The 21,426-nt window shown below is 36.5% G+C and overlaps 1 protein-coding gene across 2 annotated transcripts in view; it reads right to left on the bottom strand.

Moving 5' to 3' along the window:
• PSME4 (proteasome activator subunit 4) overlaps positions 1-21,426 on the bottom strand; it is a 102,236-nt gene that overhangs the window by 62,685 nt on the left and 18,125 nt on the right. The window contains exons 2-4 of one of the 2 annotated variants that reach the window (XM_067007603.1): positions 10,575-10,715; positions 9,808-9,924; positions 1,317-1,382 (exon numbers count right to left, since the gene is read on the bottom strand). In XM_067007603.1, the coding sequence (XP_066863704.1) occupies positions 1,317-1,382; positions 9,808-9,924; positions 10,575-10,715 (324 nt within the window). The remainder of the gene's footprint in view (positions 1-1,316; positions 1,383-9,807; positions 9,925-10,574; positions 10,716-21,426) is intronic. The other variant, XM_059078931.2, reaches the window with a different exon arrangement.

Below are 21,426 nucleotides of genomic sequence, written 5' to 3'. Positions count from 1 at the left end.
ATGTGTGACTACTTACAATGTGATGTATACAAGTAAAAATAAAACAAGTCCCCAAATCTCAAGAGAAAAAATTATGGGGGAAAGGGTAACTTTCAGGTAGTGCTTCCACCTGACACTTTCTCATTAAGCTGCTTGAAATTCTTAAGTCCAGAAGTCTATCCAACTTCTCTGAAAGTTTAAGAACTAATTTCCAAAGAAATTCCAAGGAATAACACAAACCAAACTCAACACAAGTAATCAATGTACTATATAACCAAGAGAGAAAACTATAATTTCATTACTTGAAGCAGTAAGAATCCTCTTTAATTTCAAAAGTACTCAGAAAAAAATTAACTGAAGAGGAAACTGGGCTACAACTCATGAGATAATTCTAAAATAAAAAAGATGACCATATGGCCAGAGAGCCATTGTGGAGCAGTTTCTCTGATTATCAAAGAGAGATGTTACCTTCTCTCACAAAAAAAACCCTCATCAATTCAGAAACAGAGTTTAATTGAGGGAACATCTAAGTTTGCCTAGTTAAAAAAAAAAGGAGGGGGAGGGGAGCAAACTTCTCTCCAACTACATTTACAACTCCCTGAAGACAACGACTGTGATTTTTACTTCTGGGCATTTCCAAAGTGCTTATAACAAGGCTGTGTTCATTTACAGATACACATATATTATAAATATATTTATTTATTTACAAAGCTCTATAAACATTTTCTATCAGGACAACAAAGAACATCGATCTTTCGATCTTCCTTCAGTTTGGACCAAAGAACCAACTTAGAAACAAATTTTAGAATTCATAGGTAAGATCTGAAGATTCATCTAGTTCCAAACGAAATAAGAGATCAACTTAAATGCAGATTTTTAAAAAGATAATTCTAAAATGGTAAACTTATGGTCCAAGGAAATAAGTAGAAGATCTATAATTCTACCAGTTCCTAATGTTTGTGTTCATGTTAACTTTACATTTACTTTTAACTGTTTCTGTGGCAGCTTGTTTGAGAGTGCAACACAGAAAATCTGCTATTTTCACTGGTAATTTTTCCAGTCTACCAACAAACTTCCACATAATGTCAAAAATGATTCTAGAAAGCAAGTCATAAAAGGCTGCATAGCTACATGTTTTCTCCAGTTCCCTTCACTCTTTAGAAGAGTAGGTTAATTATAAGACTTGATAGCTGTCACTTCACTCATTAGAGGAATAGAGTGTGTGGGAATGTGATTTAGTTCATCTAAATAAAGTCAGTTTCAACCCCTCCTTATATATAAGGCCTGTGCCATTGGATTTATACTCTTTATCCAGAAAAGGGTACAATCTCTCTAACCTGTGATATCTGTATAGTGACCTTTTGTGATTCTTGTAATCTCTCAAGATGAAGGGAACAATGTTTCTGTTTAAAAATAAAATAAAAGGTTAAGGCTAGATGCTACTAGATTATATTTCACTAATTTTTAGAGGGAGTGAATAATCACTAAAAACTTTTCCAATTGTTGGAAATTTCTAATATTAAAGTGACAACAATTCAAAACACTTTTTTTTTTTAAATCAAAAGGGAACTACACACCTTCCCTGGTGGCGCAGTGGTTGAGAGTCCGCCTGCCGTTGCAGCGGAAACGGGTTTGTGCCCCAGTCCGGGAGGATCCCACATGCCGCGGAGCAGCTGGGCCCGTGGGCCATGGCTGCTGAGCCTGAGCATCCGGAGCCTGTGCTCCACAACGGGAAAGGCCACAGCAGTGAGAGGCCCGCATACCGCAAAAAAAAAAAAGGGATCTACAGAGGGACTAAGTTTTGGGTGGGTTTTCTCATACCCTATTTCCTCTTAGTAAGCACATGTCAGCTTGAAAAGAAAGCCACAGTATATCATGTAATGAATGGTTCACAGTCTGGGCTTAGAGTCAGATGACTCTGAATTTGAATACCTGTCCTGCTACTTACTAGTAGCGCAGTATTATAGCTTCATATCTATATAAGAGCTGTTACAAAAATTAAATAAGATAATGTAAAGAATGCAGTTATCTGGCCCAGAATTAAGCACAATAAATGTTAACTACAATTATTATTTCATATCTGGCCAAAATAAATTATGTTTTCAATCTCCTTTAGAATGAAAATTTGTACTCATTTTGCTTTTACATTTATTCTACTGCCTCTGAGAAGCTATTAATTTACATTTAGGAAATTGCATCAAAATAGAAAAGTCCTTCCCCAACTGCCACCCTATTTATCAGGGCAGAAAGTAAGTTCTTGTCCCAGTTCTTGAGCTCTTGTCCCAGTTTCAACAAATGACCCTGTGTGAATTTTCCTCTCTGGGATGCAATTTCCTTATGATGATGTTCTTTATGATTCCTTATGTTAATAAAGTATGCCAAATAAATACTTAAGTACTTAAGTATGCCTTAAGTAAATAAATGCCAAATATGTAGCAGAGAAGCCTGAGGAAAGCCAAAAGCCTTAGACTCCAGTTACTGAGATAGTGGACTTATATAAACCTGGAGGTTTATGATTCCTACCTCCTTAGCCTTACCTAACTGTCAGGACAATATTCACTTCTAAACCAGAGAAATGTACAGCAAATGACAAATTCAAGAGGAGAGTAGTGTGGACTGCCCACGGCCAGAAGTACGTTCAGCTTCACTTCACAATACTTGAACTAAAATTTAACTTCAGAGTAATCATATTTGCTTTTTTATAAATGAACTGGGAAACTATAACCCTGGTATATTCTACATACCTCTGCCTCAACCTCCTTGTAACTTAATGTATCAGTTTTGTCCTGCTTTTCCTAAATCCAAACAAATCTATCATCAGTTAGTCAAACACTATCCATCTCATATCTAATCTTACAAAATCTAATACTGCTTAGTTAAATCAGCAGTCATTTTTCACGGCCACTTCACACAAAATTAGGTTCAAGATAATTTTACCTGAGGACAGCCTAAATAAATTACAACATCTTCATCATGATGTAGCATTAACATGGGTTTTTCAATACAATTACTTCAAGAAAAAAGTATGCCTCTATGGCAAGTAAATGTTAAGAAATTGTAATGATTCTGACTACTCGTGTAAAAAGAGTGTGTATGGGCTTCCCTGGTGGTGCAGTGGTTGAGAGTCCGCCTGCCAATGCAGGGGACATGGGTTCATGCCCCGGTCCGGGAAGATCCCACATGCCGCGCAGCGGCTGGACCCATGAGCCATGGCCGCTGAGCCTGCGCGTCCAGAGCCTGTGCTCCGCAATGGGAGAGGCCACAACAGTGAGAGGCCTGCGTACCACAAAAAAAAAAAAAAAAAAAAACAAGTGATAACAAGCCTGATCAATGTGAACTGAGTATTTTTAAAATTGCTTTACAAAGAGCAGTTTCTAGAGAAAGATCATTGTAGCACAACTTTTGAAAGAAGCACTATCAAAGTCATTAATAAAAATTAATAAAATCAACCAATTATTCTCTAATTTCTAAATAAAAATAGAATTTTTTGAAAAGCAAATAGAATATTCCTCAAATACCATGTTAAAAAAAATCACTGCAAATGCCATATTAATAATCATTGTTTATTAACAAAATAACTGTAAACTATTTAAAATTTCAACAGGTTCTCAGACAAATTACTTTCATCATTTCATTATCATGTTAAATTCTGTAGATAAAGATCATTCTTGAGTTGCTGGTAGTAACTTAAGCTTAGAAATGTGGCTACACATATCAAGAAACCCCCAACACAGGTTAAGAACATGTCATTTTCATGTGTTGATGGGGGAACAAAGGATTTAACTGTATCTTCAGGATAAGAGCACCAATTCAAATGGTCCTTTGATAGATGTAACAGAGAAAGAAGAAATCAAGAACAAGTACCAGAAAAGGGAAATATCAAATTTCTCCAGAGGCAGATTAATATGAAAAATGAAATAGTTTAATACTATATGATCCACCTTAGAATATATATAAAAGAAAAATAGATATTTAAATATTTTTTAAAACGTAAATGAGTTATCTAGGCCCAAGCTACTCATGATGCAAATATGTAAACCTTTAAAACACCAAACAACCCACAAAAACTAAACTGATAGTGATAAGACTAAATAAATGTATATATACAGACATAGCAATTCAAACATGAATTATCTAAGTTCATTTGTAAAAACTGATCTATGCATAATTCCCCCATATTTTGTTAGTAGCAATACCTTTCTTTACCGTGCTGCCTACATTTGTAACCTGCAATATGTTATTCCAATTAAGTGTGTGGGACACTGTTTTATGATATAAAATCATGCCCAAAAGCTTCAAATGCTTCTTTTACAAAGTAAACAATAAGCAGTTCTTAAGTTGCTAGTATCGAGTTCACAACTACCTAGGTTTTTTCCAATTTTAATTTTTCTTTTGAATAAAAACCCTACAAATTGTTTCTCCAGTAGAAAATAAAAGCAGATGAAAGTAAAAAGGGTCTTTTGCCACTGAGGCAAAAAGACAGAAAGAAGGAGGGAAGGAGGAGAGAACAGAGAAGAAAATAGGGGAAAGGAGAAGAAAGTTTAATAATCCTTGCTTCAAACAATGGAACCAGCTTTTAAAATGATGTTGAAATGCATGGCATTCTAAACAGTGGTTTCAATAAAGACAAACACATAAGGCACATGAGTTTAAAAAGTTAACAAATGAAGCAAGCTTTCACTTTTGATTATAAAAATGGTATTCTAAAAACAGTTATGAACACATGCAGTCAGCTGACAAAACTGTTTCAAAATGTGTCAGAATACATTTAAAATGAAAATACTCAAAACAAAATACTAACTCCAAAAGCATGCCATATTAAAGGGCTCCTTAAGTCACACTTCTATCCCTGGGCTATAAACACTTGCTATACTAGGGTACTAAATAGTATCTTAAGTGGAAAAGTAAATTTTAAAATGTTTTAAATGATCCCATTTTGGAAATTCACTCAACAGAGACTAGCTGTGAGGAACAAAAAGTGAAAGTACTGTTGCATGGCTCTCCAACTAGTGTCTCTAACACATCAGATTCCTCCAATATTAAAATCAAGGCAAGTGTGATGAATAAATTCCAAGCACCAAAGAATCTGAAAATCTTTCAAAGTTAATTGTTGTAACTATATACAGTGTGACCTGAATGGAAATATGGTAACAGGTACTCCTTTCAAAAGGAGAGGTGAAATATGATAATAACAGTAAAAAGATTAAAGCAAATTAGAGAAAATGAATAAAGAATTAATTACAATTCTGAAAAACTGTTTTAAGTACCATTTTTTCTACCTTTTTTTTTTTTAACAGAAGAGACATTAAGTTTCAAATTTTGTCCTACAGTGCTGCCTCTCACTAAGAAAGTGCCCCCTCAAATGTAGTTCCAGATGCCCAGTATTCTTTCTGATCCCTTCAAACTAGAATAACACATCATTTTTAAAAACAGGATGCATCAACAGAGCTGCACTTCACAATGTGTGATCCTTTTAGTGGACGCACACAGCCCCGTGTGTAAGTGCTCCAAGCCACTAGGCCAATAGAGTTCATCTTCTTGGAGCATTAACTTTAGTCAAGTGATACATATGGAAGAAATTTTTACTTATGAAAGCATTACTTAATATGCCTAATGAAGATATGAATGTTTAGATAAAATGTAAAAATTCCAAGAAATTTCTCACACCACACCTCTTAAGAAAAATCTTTGGGGAAAGGGAAGGAGGTATTAAATGGACAATCTGAGAAGCACTGGAACAGGAAAAAGAATACTGGTTTGGAAACTATAAGTCCTGGATCTTACAGAATTAAAAACAGAAAAAAAGAAAACAAAAAGTGCTGGACCAGTGGTAAGAAAACAGGAGGGACTGATTAATGAGGCAGGAAACTTTAACTTGCACAGATGCAGGCTAAGAGGATAGCAAATCCATAAGCCTCTAACCACATACAGGGCGCATTCTGGAAATTCAAGGGACATTTTTAACTATCACAATTGGGGGGAGGACTCACTGGACCTTTAGTGATTAAAAGCCAGGTATATTCGATATCCTGCAATTCATGAAATAGCCAGACTCAACAAAAAATTATTACTGCAAGACTTTCAAATGTCCCAATGCACGGTCATACAGGTTAAAAATTCTTGAACCTAAAAGTTAACTGCTTTAAACATTAACTATTTTTCACACAGTTTTAACAGACATCAAATCTCTAGGAATACAGCTAACATGTAAATTGAAGGAAGGCTGTACTTTGGCTGAAAATTTTACCTACGGTTATTCATGATTCCTGAAAGAAAAAAAATTACAGCATCATGGCAATTTCAGTTGCCCCACTTGATTTGCCAAAACCAAATCCCCGTGCATGTGTAGTTTTCATACAAATATGTAACTAAGATTGAAGATTGCTTTAACAGTCTTAGAACCAAGTGTCACTACACTTGCAATTAGCAGACACACAAAGAATGAGGATGTCAGAGAATTTCATTAATAATTTTATTAAAATGCTTCATGTTTTTCTGGAATGTCATCCTTATTTTGGTAGGGCACAAAAGACAATTTATGTTGTGAAAATTACACATTGACATTGTTTATTTTGGTAAAAGTCTGCCGCACAAATTCTCTATGGCTTCATGTATTAATGTTTCTTTTCCTAATTCATCCTTTGCCTATCTCTTTCACACGTGATAATGTTTAAAAATAATGTTTTGTAATACTAAGTAACTACACCATCCCACATAATTACATAAAGAATTATTGTGACACTATGTTATAAATAAGGCCAGCTCAACTGCAACAGTATCTTACTTCTTTTTTTTCCCAGTCAGTAGTCTGAAATTAAAGCTATTTCTCTCTCTCTCTCTCTCATCATATTTAAGTAAGTGGGGCCTGTTATTCTGTATCCTAGCACTAGTTTTTATTTCAATGTCTGCTAACAATGCTGCTCTTAGATTTTCTTGTACTTCTGATACAGAATGTGTTTTGACCTTTTTACTTTTAAATCCAAACTTACTCATTATAAGTAGATGCAAAATCTGAATACCATACTGTTTTTTTAAAAAATATTTATTTATTTATTTTTGGCTGCGTCAGGTCTTAGTTGTGGCACGCGGGATCTTTCATTGTGGCGCACGGGCTTCTCTCTAGTTGTGGCACATGGGGCTCAGTAGTTATGGCGTGCGGGCTTAGTTGCCCCGTGGCATGTGGGATCTTAGCTCCCTGACCAGGAGTCAAACCCACGTCCCTTGCATTGAAAGGTGGATTCTTAACCACTGGACCACCAGAGAAGTACCCCATACTGTGTTTTTTAGTATAATAGTGCATGCATGTTTGAAATATATATTGCTTTATAATAAACTACTTTCCCATTATTTCTTTTATGGTTAAAACATTATTTATATTTATTTTTGAGTGTAGAAAGGTCATGTTATGTATGAATTTCATTTTGGAATAGTTATCTATAGAATACAAAAGTCTATTAGAGTTAAGAGTCACGCTGTAAACCAAGTTAAGATTTCATCAAAGACTTGACGTCTCTTTGAAAGACCAAGAACAGCCATGGTGAAACTTTTAAGGAAGGTTTCCATAACAGCAAGGATGATGTGAAACTTCAGGAAATGACATGGTAATTAGTATCAAGATGCAGGGGAGGAACTATAAACAATGACTGACACTAACAGAAATAAGTGTTAACAAAATTTCCTGGAAAACAATGGCATCGCTGAAGAGGAAAGCCATAGATATTTATTAATAATGACACAGTACTTAAAAAAAAATGGCTGCCTTTGCAAAGTTCCACCTGTCAGGGCAGAAAGTGTGACACTTGGTTATAAAGAAGTAAAAGAAATGCTGAAGAAGGAGAAATTACTGAAGGAATAGCTTTCCCTCCCCCATGATTTACCAAAGACTTTCAGAGGCAGTCAAAAAATGAGCCAGGAAAATTTTAGAAAGATAACTGATTTTGAACTCTGTTTAAAGGTCCCTGAAATCTATGAAATGGTGATTCTAGTCAAAAGTTCAATGGGCTCAGGACTTCCCTGGTGGCCCAGTGGTTGAGAATCCGTCTGCCCATGCAGGGGACACGGGTTCAATCCCTGGTCCAGGAAGATCCCACATGCTGTGGAGCAACTAAGCCTGTGCACCACAACTACTGAGTTTGCGCTCTAGAGCCTGCGAGCCACAACTACTAAGCCTGCATGCTGCAACTACTGAAGCCTGTGCACCTAGAGCCTGTGCTCCACAACAAGAGAAGCCACCGCAATGAGAAGCCCGCACACCTCAACGAAGAGTAGCCCCCGCTCACCGCAACTAGAGAAAGCCCACACGCAGCAACAAAGACCCAACGCAGCCAAAATAAATAAATAAAACAGCTTAAAAAAAAAAAGTTCAATAGGCTCAGATTTTGAGGTCTAGTCAATGCAGTCTGTTCCATGCTCCCTCCAGCAGAAATAAAACTCAAAAGTAATCTTTCATGTTAAATTTGGGGTTTTCATAATAAATATTAGTAAAAACACACTTGAACATTGTACCATTTAGTTTCATGATGAATTCTGCCATTTTTATGGTTGAAATGGGTTTCCTTGTTTTAACACATGAAATCTTCAGGAAATAAATACCTTCTGACCATGTGACTGACTGAAATACCTTCTGACAGGATCTATGACTACTGTCCAAAAAACAATTAGGGCCTAAGTTCACAATTACCTATAGTTTTTTTTTTACTCTTTCCATTTACATCATTTCACTCTTTACCTATGACCTAAAAGTCTTTAAAGTCTGCCATCTGCAGTCATTTTCAAAAAAATTCACTTACGACTGCTGACTTAAGTGAGGCCTGAGGATTAATCATGGATTAAATGAACTGAACTGGGTAGACATGTAAACATGTCTAGGATTGAGAGAAAAACCACAGAAATAAATGTTCAAAGACTTCATTTATAAAAGAGAAGAAGGAAAATAATACAGGCATATAAAATGGTGTTCTTCAGGAAATGAGTGCATATGTATATGAGAAACAACTCTAGATAATAAGAGGTAACAGCTATTAAAAGTTTTAAAAAAGATTTCCTAAAAATAAACCTCAATCACAAATTTAAGAGTATTTTAAGCCAAACATGCTAAGACTGAGAAAATTAAGAGCTAGATCACAACTGGACAAACCCTTGTTAACAGGGAAAAATGACACTTTGCAGTGAAGCCTGAAATCACTATTAATCAAAAAGGACAGACTGTACTCTGTAAAGGTTCAGAATAAAATACAAAATGTACCAAAATTAGAGATCTGGAAGAGTCAGGATGTGTGTACAAGAAGCCATAAACAGCCAGAGATTTATAATCTTATTATGTCTAAACATTACTAGAAAATAATATAAACCAAAGACCATGCATTTGAATAGTTTATGCTATAAGACAGTCAATCACTGAAACTGATGCTTCTTTAACTGGGAGTGTGTGTGCTCTGGGATGTGGGTGTCCCCTAGAATAGGCAAAGCTCCTCCTCTTGAAGCATTCATTTTACTTGAAGAATTAAAACACATGTGGATATACTATGAAGAACGCCAAATGTGCGTGACAAAATATTAGATTTCAAACAAAAATCTCTTGTTTTCTTTGGCCAGTATGGTGATGTTAGCTGTTAGAGATATGGTGGTGGGAAATTCTTAAGTGCAGCTTCGGATATAGTTTAAAGAGGACAATAAATTGTTTTAGGAGTCAAGATACATAAAAATGAGCACATTAAAATGTGTATTTGCTTGCTTATCTCAAGTAACCCAACATTTCTCAATTATGATCAAACCCCTAAAAGTCCCCAAAAGTGCTCCCCCAAAAGTACTTTAAATGCAAATACTTACTTAGGAAACCAATTTAATCCCAGGTGCTCTGTCTTAGAATATAATATTCTTTCCACCATGTCATAAAGTGGTCTCCAAGGTAACTCCAAGTCATCTCTTGAAAGAAGTTCCTTTTTCCTAATTAAAGAAAAGAGTAAATACATGTGTGTACGCTTGCTCAGGGTATGTATACTACACATACTACACAGGGAGAACAGTTGTTAAATGTTGCTGTTATCACAGTGGGTTGTGCTTTTCCCCATCCTCAGCCACTCACTGGCAAAACATGGTAGGAGGAAGAACAATGCACCAGGACTTTTGCTGCTGTCCAAACCTCAAGGGGCACCAGGTAAAAACAGGCATTAAAATTTGTGTCACCATTATTGTAGATGAGTTTCATACGTTCCCACACTATCTATGGAGTACTTAATGTTTCCCGAATTGTGCTGGGTGCCTGGGATAAGCAAAAGAATAAATGATCCCTGTCTTCTCAAGGATCTTACAATCTACATAAGGGAAGGTAATTAGTATAAATGAAACAATCAGACAACATATAGTTCAGTATGTACTAGAGAAGAGAAGGCTTCATGGAGGAAAAGGAATCTTAATTAAAAGGTTAATTAACACATGGGGTTTAAACTTATGAAAAAGTTTTCTGCGATCTTTTTCCAAAATGGTAATTTGGGACTTGGTCTTCTTACCAAAGAACACTTAGCTCTCCTCATTCCCTAAAACGTTGAAGAAAAAAAAAAAAAAACCTTACCAGAAATCACAGGAAATTGACTTACTTTAACAAGTTGATTAAGAGACGTGCAAATCCCTGCATCATGCTGATTTCCAGTTTTGGAATTGATACCAGCTCATATAATAATTTGATAAAAAGAACATGATCTTCTTTGCTAAATTTTCTCCCATAAAGTCGAATATATCTGCAAGAGAAAAATTGATACAGCCTTTAAAAACAGATATGGTGACACATTCATGTTCATTGCAGCATTATTCACATAGCCAAAGTGTGGAAGTAACATAAATGTCCACCAACAGACAAATGGATAAAGAAAATGTTATATATATTATACATATATATACATACACATACACACACACACACACACACACACACACACACATATACACAATGGAATATTATTCAGCCTTTAAGAAAGCTGTCATATGCTAAAACACAGATGAACCTTGAGGACATTATGCTAAGTGAAATAAGACAATCAAAAAAAGTCAAATCCTGCATGATTCCACTTATATGCAGTACCTAAAGTAATCAAACTCATAGAAACAGAAAGTACAATGGTGGTTGCCAGGGGTTGGGAAGGCAGACAGGGAGCTATTGTGCAATGCGTATAGGGTTTCAGTCATACAAGATGAAAAATTCTAGATATCTGTTGTACAACAATGTACACACAGTTAACAATACCATTCTGTACACTTAAAAATTGTTAAGATGATAAATTTAAGAGTTTGCCACAATAAAAAAAAATATGTATTGTTACACTTTAATTTCAAAAGTCTTTGATGTCAAACATTTTATCACACTGCATACTCATCACTGTGCAGGAAAGACTCTATATTTTAATTAAAAGATTACCAAATAAGTATTTTATTGACAAAAAATTTATAATTCAGTTATAAAAACTGAATTCTCATCAACATTTACTGACCAATTATAACACTGCTGTTTTATTTTTGTATGGTTTTAACTGGCTTTTGGACACAGTAACCTGAAAAGAATCCCGCTGCACCCTTTCCTTTATTAAGCAAGTGCTCATTCAGAATAACAATCTACCTAATGACTTGCTGAAACTACTTAAAAACATCATATCACAACATTATAAAACAGAACAAAAGAGTACAGACATAGAAGTTTACTGTTTTAACCACAAGAATCTTTGATGAACGCTTACTGAGAATCCTGAAACAATACAGCGTTACCTAACTTGTACTACTTGTTTCTAGGCATTAACTCCTAACTATAATAAAATTATGTTGCTACCAAAAAAAAAAAGCACAGTATTTTATCTCAAAATTATACGTTTTCAATTTTTTAACTTTAGGGAATCAATGTAATCAAAAGCGTCAACTATAAGCAATTTAAGGAAAACGTGTCCCAAAAAGCAAGAATGACTAAGTATGGCATAGTTAAGGATTCAGAAGTAACTAAAACTTAAGTAACAAAAACTTACTTAGAACAAATTACTGGATACTTAAAATCATAAACTCCTTTGAGGAAGACCATTTTATAGACAAATACATAATTCAACAGAAGACACAGCATTAACATTCCTTATATGATCTTTAGCACTTCCCCAACAGCTAAGATCAAATTAAACTTGCATTTAACTTCTAAAATTAGAATACCTGTTTTTCTTTTTCCAGAAAATCCTCAATATTTTTGGTCCAATAAGAGCACTCTTTTTTTAAATTTTCTCAGGCTGCTGCATATTTATTCAGTTCTTGTCTGTCTGAACTTTCAAGGTATAATCCCATGATTTCACCTTAGTACTAGGTGATCGAACAGTATTGGGGCGGGGGTGGGGAGGGTGAGGAGAGACAGCAATGAGACCTGAGATATTGTTTTGCCTCTGTCAGTAATTACCGTGAAACTTTCTTAACCACCTAGGCCTGATAAAGGAAATGGGCTAATGAAGACAATACATAGAGACCCTAAGCCCAGGGCTGCCAGAGATACTTCAGGCTGCTGAATAAACATGGTACAGACTCCTGAATCCTCCCTCAATTTCACTCTAAATTTAGGAGTAAAAGCTAGAATCATTTAAATGCTACTTTCATGTGAAAACAAACCATATCCCCTAAGAAACAGAACATACTTTAAAGATAAAACAGAAGAGTCCAAAGAAACATTTCTTGTTCCCAGTGGCTACCTCAGGCCTTGACAGGGCTCCAAGTGCCCCTGCGGTTATGCACTTACTCTCCCTTGTGGCTAAGAGACTTCTGTGGAAAAATTGAACAAACACTGCTCTAAGCAACTGAAATAATTTACCTACAAGCCTTTTTACTGTAGTATAAATTGTGTAAACATTACAGACATAAAATTCATAGAGTCCAAAATTTAATACTATGAAAAGAGAGACCAACCCAGGGATTCTTAGATGAGCTAGAACTGCTGACAAAACTAGAGATTTTAGGGGGATTACTCAGAAACCTATTTGCCCTGTAAGACTCAGGAAGGTACTTCTCAAAAGACAACATCTAGATGACTGATAAGCATATGAAAAGATACTCAACACCACTGCTCAACAGTAAAAGCAAACTAAAACCACAATAGGGGATGGGAACCAAGATGGCAGAATAGAAGGAGGTGCTCTCACAACCTCTTGTGAGAACACCAGAATCACAACTAGCTGCTGGACAATCATCGACAGGAAGACACTGGAACTCACCAAAAAAGATACCCCACATCAAAAGACAAAGGAGAAGCCACAATGAGACAGTAGGAGGGGTGCAATCACAATAAAATCAAATCCCATAACTGCTGGGTGGGTGACTCACAGACTGGAGAACACTTATACCACAGAAGTCCACCACTGGAGTGAAGGTTCTGAGCCCCACGTCAGGCTTCCCAACCTGGGGGTCCGGCAACGGAAGGAGGAATTCCTAGAGAATCAGACTTTGAAGCCTAGTGGGATTTGATTGCAGGACTTTAACAGGACTGGGGTAAACAGAGACTCCACTCTTGGAAGGCACACACAAAGTACTGTGCACATCAAGACCCAGGGAAAGGAGAAGTGACCTCAAGGGAGACTGAGCCAGACCTACCTACTATTATTGGAGGGTCTCCCACAGAGGCGAGTGGTGGGGGGAGGGGCTGTGGCTCACCATGGGGACAAGGACACTGATAGCAGAAGTTCTGGGAAGTACTCCTTGGCGTGAGCCCTCCCAGAGTCTGTCATTAGCCCCACCAAAGAGCACAGGAAGGCTCCAGTGTTGGGTTCCCTCAGGCCAAACAACCAACAGGGAGGGAACCCAGCCCCACCCATCAGCAGTCAAGGGGATTAAAGTTTTAGTGAGCACTGCCCACCAGAGCAACAGTCAGCTCTACCCACCACCAGTCCCTCCCATCAGGAAATTTACACAAGCCTCATAGATAGCCTCATCCACCAGAGGGCAGACAGCAGAAGCAAGAAGAACTACAATCCTGTAGCCTGTAGAACAAAACCCACATTCAGAGAAAGAGGGACAAGATGAAAAGGCACAAGGCTATGTACCAGAGGAAGGAACAAGATAAAACCCCAGAAAAACAACTAAATGAAGTGGAGATAGGCAACCTTCCAGAAAAAGAATTCAGAATAATGATAGTGAAGATGATCCAGGACCTCAGAAAAAGAGTGGAGGCAAAGATGGAGAAGATGCAAGAAACGCTTAACAAAGACCTAGAAGAATTAAAGAACAAACAAACAGAAATGAACAATACAATAACTGAAATGAAAATTACACCAGAAGGAATCAATAGCAGAATAACTGAGGCAGAAGAACGGATAAGTGACCTGGAAGACAGAATGGTGGAATTCACTGCTGAGGAACAGAATAAAGAAAAAAGAATGAAAAGTAATGCAGACAGCCTAAGCGACATCTGGGACAACATTAAATGCAACAACATTCACATTATAGGGGTCCCAGAAGGAGAAGAGAGAGACAAAGGACCAGAGAAAATATTTGAAGAGATTATAGTCAAAAACTTCACTAGCATGGGAAAGGAAATAGCCACCCAAGTCCAGGAAACGCAGAGATTCCCATACAGGATAAACCCAAGGAGAAACACGCCGAGACACACAGTGATCAAACTGGCAAAATTTAAAGACAAAGAAAAATTATTGAAAGCAGCAACAGAAAAATGACAAATAACATACAAGGGAACCCCCATAAGGTTAACAGCTGATTTCTCAGCAGACACACTACAAGCCAGAAGGGAGTATATAAGTGATATACTTAAAGTGATGAAAGGGAAGAACCTAAAACCAAGATTACCCTATCCGGCAAGGATCTCATTCAGATTCGATGGAGAAATCAAAAGCTTTACAGACAAGCAAAAGCTAAGAGAATTCAGCACCCCCAAACCAGCTCTACAACAAATGCTAAAGGAACTTCTCTAAGTGAGAAACACAAGAAAAGGACTTACAAAAACAAACCCAAAACAATTAACAAAATGATAATAGGAACATACATATCGATAATTACCTTAAACGTGAATGGATTAAATGCTCCAACCAAAAAACACAGGCTTCCTGAATGGATACAAAAACAAGACCCATATATATGCTGTCTACAAAAGACCCACTTCAGACCTAGGGACACATACAGACTGAAAGTGAGGGGATGGAAAAAGATATTCGATGCAAATGGAAATCAAAAGAAAGCTGGAGTAGCAATACTCATATCAGATAAAAAAGAGTTTAAAATAAAGAATGTTATAAGAGACAAGGAAGGACACTACATAATAATCCAGGGATCAATCCAAGAAGAAGATATAACAATTATAAATATATATGCACCCAACATAGGAGCACCTCAATACATAAGACAACTGCTAACAGCTATAAGAGAGGAAATTGACAGTAACACAATAATAGTGGGGGACTTTAACACCTCACTTACACCAATGGACAGATCATCCAAAATGAAAATAAAGAAAGACACAGAAACTTTAAATGACACAACAAACCAGAAAGATTTAATTGATATTTATAGGACATTCCATCCAAAAACAGCAGATTACATTTTCTTCTCAAGTGCACACGGAACATTCTCCAGGATACATCACATCGTGGGTCACAAATCAAGCCTCAGTAAAGTTAAGAAAACTAAAATCATATCAAGCATCTTTTCTGACCACAATGCTATAAGATTAGAAATCAATTACAGGGGAAAAATGGAAAAAACACAAACACCTGGAGGCTAAACAATACGTTACTAAATAACCAAGAGATCACTGAAGACATCAAAGAGGAAATTTAAAAATACCTAGAGAAAAAAGACAATGAAAATATGATGATCCAAAACCTATGGGATACAGCAAAAGCAGTTCTAAGAGGGAAGTTTTTAGCTATACAAGCCTACCTCAAGAAACAAGAAACATCTCAAATAAACAATCTAACCTTACACCTAAAGGAACTAGAGAAAGAAGAACAAACAAAACCGAAACTTAGCAGAAGGAAAGAAATCATAAAGATCAGAGTAGAAATAAATGAAATAGAAACAAAGAAAACAATAGCAAAGATCAGTAAAACTGAAAGTTGGTTCCTTGAGAAGATAAACAAAGTTGATAAACCACTAGCCAGACTCACCAAGAAAAAGAGGGAGAGGACTCAAATCAATAAAATTAGAAATGAAAAGGAGAAGTTACAACAGACACCGCAGAAATACAAAGCATTCTAAGAGAATACTACAAGCAACTTTATGCCAATAAAATGGACAACCTAGAAGATATGGACAAATTCTTAGAAAGGTATAAACTTCCAAGACTGAACCAGAACAAAACAGAAAATATGAACAGAACAACCACAAGTAATGAAATTGAAACTGTGATTAAATATCTTCCAACAAACAAAAGTCCAGGACCAGGTGGATTCACAGGTGAATTCTACCAAATATTTAGAGAAGAGCTAACACCCATCCTTCTCAAACTCTTCCAAAAACCTGCAGAGGAAGGAAAACTCCCAAACTCATTCTCTGAGGCCACCATCACCCTGACACGAACACCAGACAAAGACAGTACAAAAAAAGAAAATTACAGACCAATATCACTGATGAATATAGATGCAAAAATCCTCAACAAAATACTAGCAAAGAGAATCCAACAACACATTAAAAGGATCATACACCATGATCAAGTGGGATTTATCCCAGGGATGCAAGGACTCTTCAATATATGCAAATCAATCAATGGGATGCACCATATTAACAAACTGAAGAATAAAAACCATATGATCATCTCAATAGATGCAGAAAAAGCTTTTCACAAAATTCAACACCCAATTATGATTAAAACTCTCCAGAAAGTGGGCATAGAGGGAAACTACCTCAGTGTAATAAAGGCCATATATGACAAACCCACAGCAAACATCATTCTCAATGGTGAAAAACTGAAAGCATTTCCTCTAAGATCAGGAACCGACAAGGATGTCCACTCTCACCACTCTTATGCAACATAATTTTGGAAGTCCTCGCCACGGCAATCAGAGAAGAAAAATAAATAAAAGGAATACAAATTGGAAAAAAAGAAGTAAAACTGTCACTGTTTACAGATGACATGATACTATATAGAGAGAATCCTAAAGATGCCACCAGGAAACTACTAGAGCTAATCTAAGAATTGGGTAAAGTTGCAGGACACAAAATTAATACACAAAAATCTCTTGTATTCCTATACACTAATGATGAAAAATGTGAAAGAGAAATTAAGGAAACACTCCCATTTACCACTGCAACAAAAAGAATAAAATACCTAGAAGTAAACCTACCATGGGAGACAAAAGACCTGTATGCAGAAAATTATAAGACACTGATGAAAGAAATTAAAGATGATACCAACAGATGGAGAGATGTTCCATGTCCTTGGATTGGAAGAATCAATATTTTGAAAATGACTATACTACCCAAAGCAATCTACAGATTCAATGCAATCCCTATCAAACTATCAATGGCATTTTCTACAGAATTAGAACAAAAAATCTTAAAATGTGTATGGAGACACAAAGAACCTGAATAGCCAAAGCAGTCTTGAGGGAAAAAAACAGAGCTGGAGGAATCAGACTCCCTGACTTCAGATTATACTACAAAGCTACAGTAATCAAGACAATATGGTACTGGCACAAAAACAGAAACATAGATCAATGGAACAAGATAGAAAGCCCAGAGATAAACCCACATACCTAAGGTCAACTAATCCACGACAAAGGAGGCAAGGATATACAAAGGAGAAAAGACAGCCTCTCTTCAATAAGCGGTGCTGGGAAAACTGGACAGCTGCATTTAAAAGAATGAAATTAGAACACTCCCTAACACCATACACAAAAATAAACTCCAAATGGATTAGAGACCTAAATGTAAGACCAGACACTATAAAACTCTTAGAGGAAAACATAGGAAGAACACTCTTTGAAATAAATCACAGCAAGATCTTTTTTAATCCACCTCCTAGAATAATGGAAATAAAAACAAAAATAAACTATTGGGACCTAATGAAACTTAAAAGCTTTTGCATAGCAAAGAAAACCATAAACAAGATGAAAAGACAACCCTCAGAATGGGAGAAAATATCTGCAAACGAATCAACTGTCAAAGGATTAATCTCCAAAATATATAAACAGCTCATGCAGCTCAATATTAAAAAAACAACCCAATCCAAAAATGGGTACAAGATCTAAATAGACATTTCTCCAAAGCAGACATACAGATGGCCAAGAAGCACATGAAAAGCTGCTCAACGTCACTAATTATTAGAGAAATGCAAATCAAAACTACAAGGAGGTATCACCTCACACCAGTTAGAATGGGCATCATCAGAAAATCTACAAACAACAAATGCTGGAGAGGGTGTGGAGAAAAGGGAACCCTCTGGCACTGTTGGTGGGAATGTAAATTGATACAGCCACTATGGAGAACAGTATGGGGGTTCCTTAAAAATAAAATTACCATATGATCCAGCAATCCCACTACTGGGCATATACCAGAGAAAACCATAATTCAAAAAGACACATGCACCCCAATGTTCACTGCAGCACTATTTTCAATAGCCAGCTCATGGAAGCAACCTAAATGCCCACTGACAGACAAATGGATAAAAAAGATGTGGTACATATATACAATGGAATATTACTCAGCCATAAAAAGGAACGAAATTGGGTCATTTGTTGAGATGTGGATGGATCTAGAGACTGTCATACAGAGTGAAGTAAGTCAGAAAGAGAAAAACAAATATTGTATATTAAGGCATGTATGTGGAAACTAGAAAAATGGTACATATGAACCAGTATGCAGGGCAGAAGTTGAAACACAGATGTAGAGAACAAACATGGACACCAAGGGAGGAAAGTTGTGGGGAGGGTGGGGATGGTTGTTTGATGAATTGCGTGATTGGGATTGACATGTATACACTGATGTGTATAAAATTGATGACTAATAAGAACCTGCTGTATATTAAAAAAATTAAATTTAATTTAAAAATTAAAAAAAAAAAAAGAAAAAACAAACCACAATATGGTACCACTTCATACCACCAGACTGGCTAAAATTAAAAAGCACAATACCCAGTTTTGCTGAGAACATGGAGGAACCAGACCTTTCATAGGCTACTCATGGGTGTATAAAGTGGTATAGCCACTCTGGAAAAACTGCTTGACATTACCTAGTTAATGTGTATTAGACATTAGACTGTTTAAAATGCACATTCCTAGGCTCCATCTTAAATCTATTCCATCTAAAATACTGGAAGTGTTAAATGCAGCAACGTTGTTTCTTTAAAAAAAAGGGAAATTTTAAAAAATATTGAGAATGGAGGCTGAGAGTCTCCATTTTACAAAAACGACTCCAGATTTTTCTATACATTTATGCTCAAAAATTCTACTTTAGACCATATTTAGAGACAGTCCATTCCCTTTTTCCAATTAATTTGCACATTACATTTTATGACTAAAATTTTCTATTAAAATATTTGAAAACCTTGGTAACAGTCAGGACTGAACTTTTGAATAGGATATTTTCTTAAACTATCCAGAATAGATAAATGACAAGACATTATGTTCCATCCTCCCACAAGGGAAAAAAAAAACAGTAAAAGATAATACAAAAGCACTCTTCAACTGCTTCCTCCTCACAACCCTACAGTGTATTAATCAGGTGTATTAATCAAATGCTTTAATTTGTTTTTAAAAATTTATTTATTTATTTATTTTTGGCTGCATCGGGTCTTTATTACTGCGCGTGGGCTTTTCTTTAGTTGTGGTGAGCGGGGGCTACTCTTTGCTGCGGTACACAGGCTTCTCTTGTTGTGGAGCATGGGCTTGAGGCGTGCGGGCTTCAGTAGTTGTGGCACATGGGCTCAGTAGTTGTGGTGTACGGGCTTAGTTGCTCTGCAGCATGTGTGATCTTCCTGGGGCTCGAACCCGTGTCCCCTGCATTGGCAGGCGGATTCTTAACCACTGCGCCACCAAGGAAGTCCCAAATGCTTTAACTTTTTTTTTTTTTTTTTTTTCTCGGTACGCGGGCCTCTCACTGTTGTGGCCTCTCCCGTTGTGGAGCACAGGCTCCGGACGCACAGGCCCAGTGGCCATGGGTCACGGGCCCAGCCGCTCCGCGGCATGTGGGATCCTCACGGACCGGGGCACGAACCCGTGTCCCCTGTATCGGCAGGCGGACTCTCAACCACTGTGCCACCAGGGAGGCCCAAATGCTTTAACTTTTAATCGCAAGTAAAGAGAGACAGTGGCATTCCAGGAACAGCAATTATTTAACAAAATGTACAATGCTGTCAAGGTTTTTTCTACTATATATCCTGAAGACAAGTTTACTATATATCGAAGGAAATTTAAGTAAAGTATAAAATTACACAGCACTTGGGGCTTCCCTGGTGGCGCAGTGGTTGAGAATCCGCCTGCCGATGCAGGAGACACGGGTTCATGCCCTAGTCCGGGAAGATCCCACATGCCGCGGAGCGGCTGGGCCCGTGAGCCATGGCCGCTGAGCCTGCGCATCGGGAGCCTGTGCTCCACAACGGGAGAGGCCACAACAGTGAGAGGCCCGCATACCGCAAAAAAAAAAAAAAAAAAAATTACACAGCACTATTGAAATGAACTAAGAATTGGAGCTTGGCTAGAGGCTAAAAATATTGGTTTTCAACGCAAGTTCTGTCATTCATCAGTTATTTTTCTTCAAGGCAGTCACTGGGTTTCTAAGGTTCTATATCCATCAGTAAAGTAAAATTAACATCATTTCAGAGCAACATTAAGACTATTTGTTATTATAAAACATATACAACATTTGCAATGAAATTTAACCTTAACTGTTTTATTTTGAGTAGTCCTACTTACGAGGCAAAAAAGTGAAACTTCAGCTTGAAATTTTAAAAACCAGAATTTAAATATTGTCATTGAAAGTACTTAAAAGTATTTATGGATGATTTTTTTCTTCAATCTCACATCTAGCAATATGTCCTAAATAAAAATTCAGAATATCAAAATCAAAATACCAAAAAGCTTTTCAAGTGCACATTTGCAATTAATAAAAATTTCCTGAAAAAACCCTAGAAGTCTGATATAAGAGAATGGTCTGTTAAATTGTGGTTTATGCCTTTAGACTACAATGTAGTCATTTAAAATTGTCTTCAAAGAATTTTTATGGATGTGAAATGTAATATATTAAAAAATCAGAATATAAAACATTCACAATATGTAACTAAATAAAAAAGAAACAATCATGCATTAAAATTAAAAAATAAACGCTATAAAGTGTTACTTTTTTTTTTTTGGTTTTATAGGTTTATTTTCAAAGGGCAAAAACACTTAAGATAATTTAAGTACAAGTCTAAAAAGAGTTACTCTAAGTCAGCAATGATGCAGAAATGCATTCTCACTTCCAGACAGTTGCCAGCATCTTCTGAGTCTTCTCTCA

This window comes from Kogia breviceps, chromosome 11, assembly GCF_026419965.1.
Source record: "Kogia breviceps isolate mKogBre1 chromosome 11, mKogBre1 haplotype 1, whole genome shotgun sequence".
NCBI lineage: Eukaryota > Metazoa > Chordata > Mammalia > Artiodactyla > Physeteridae > Kogia > Kogia breviceps.
Note: the sequence above shows the minus strand (reverse complement) of the source record. Positions and strands in the feature narration are given on the sequence as shown.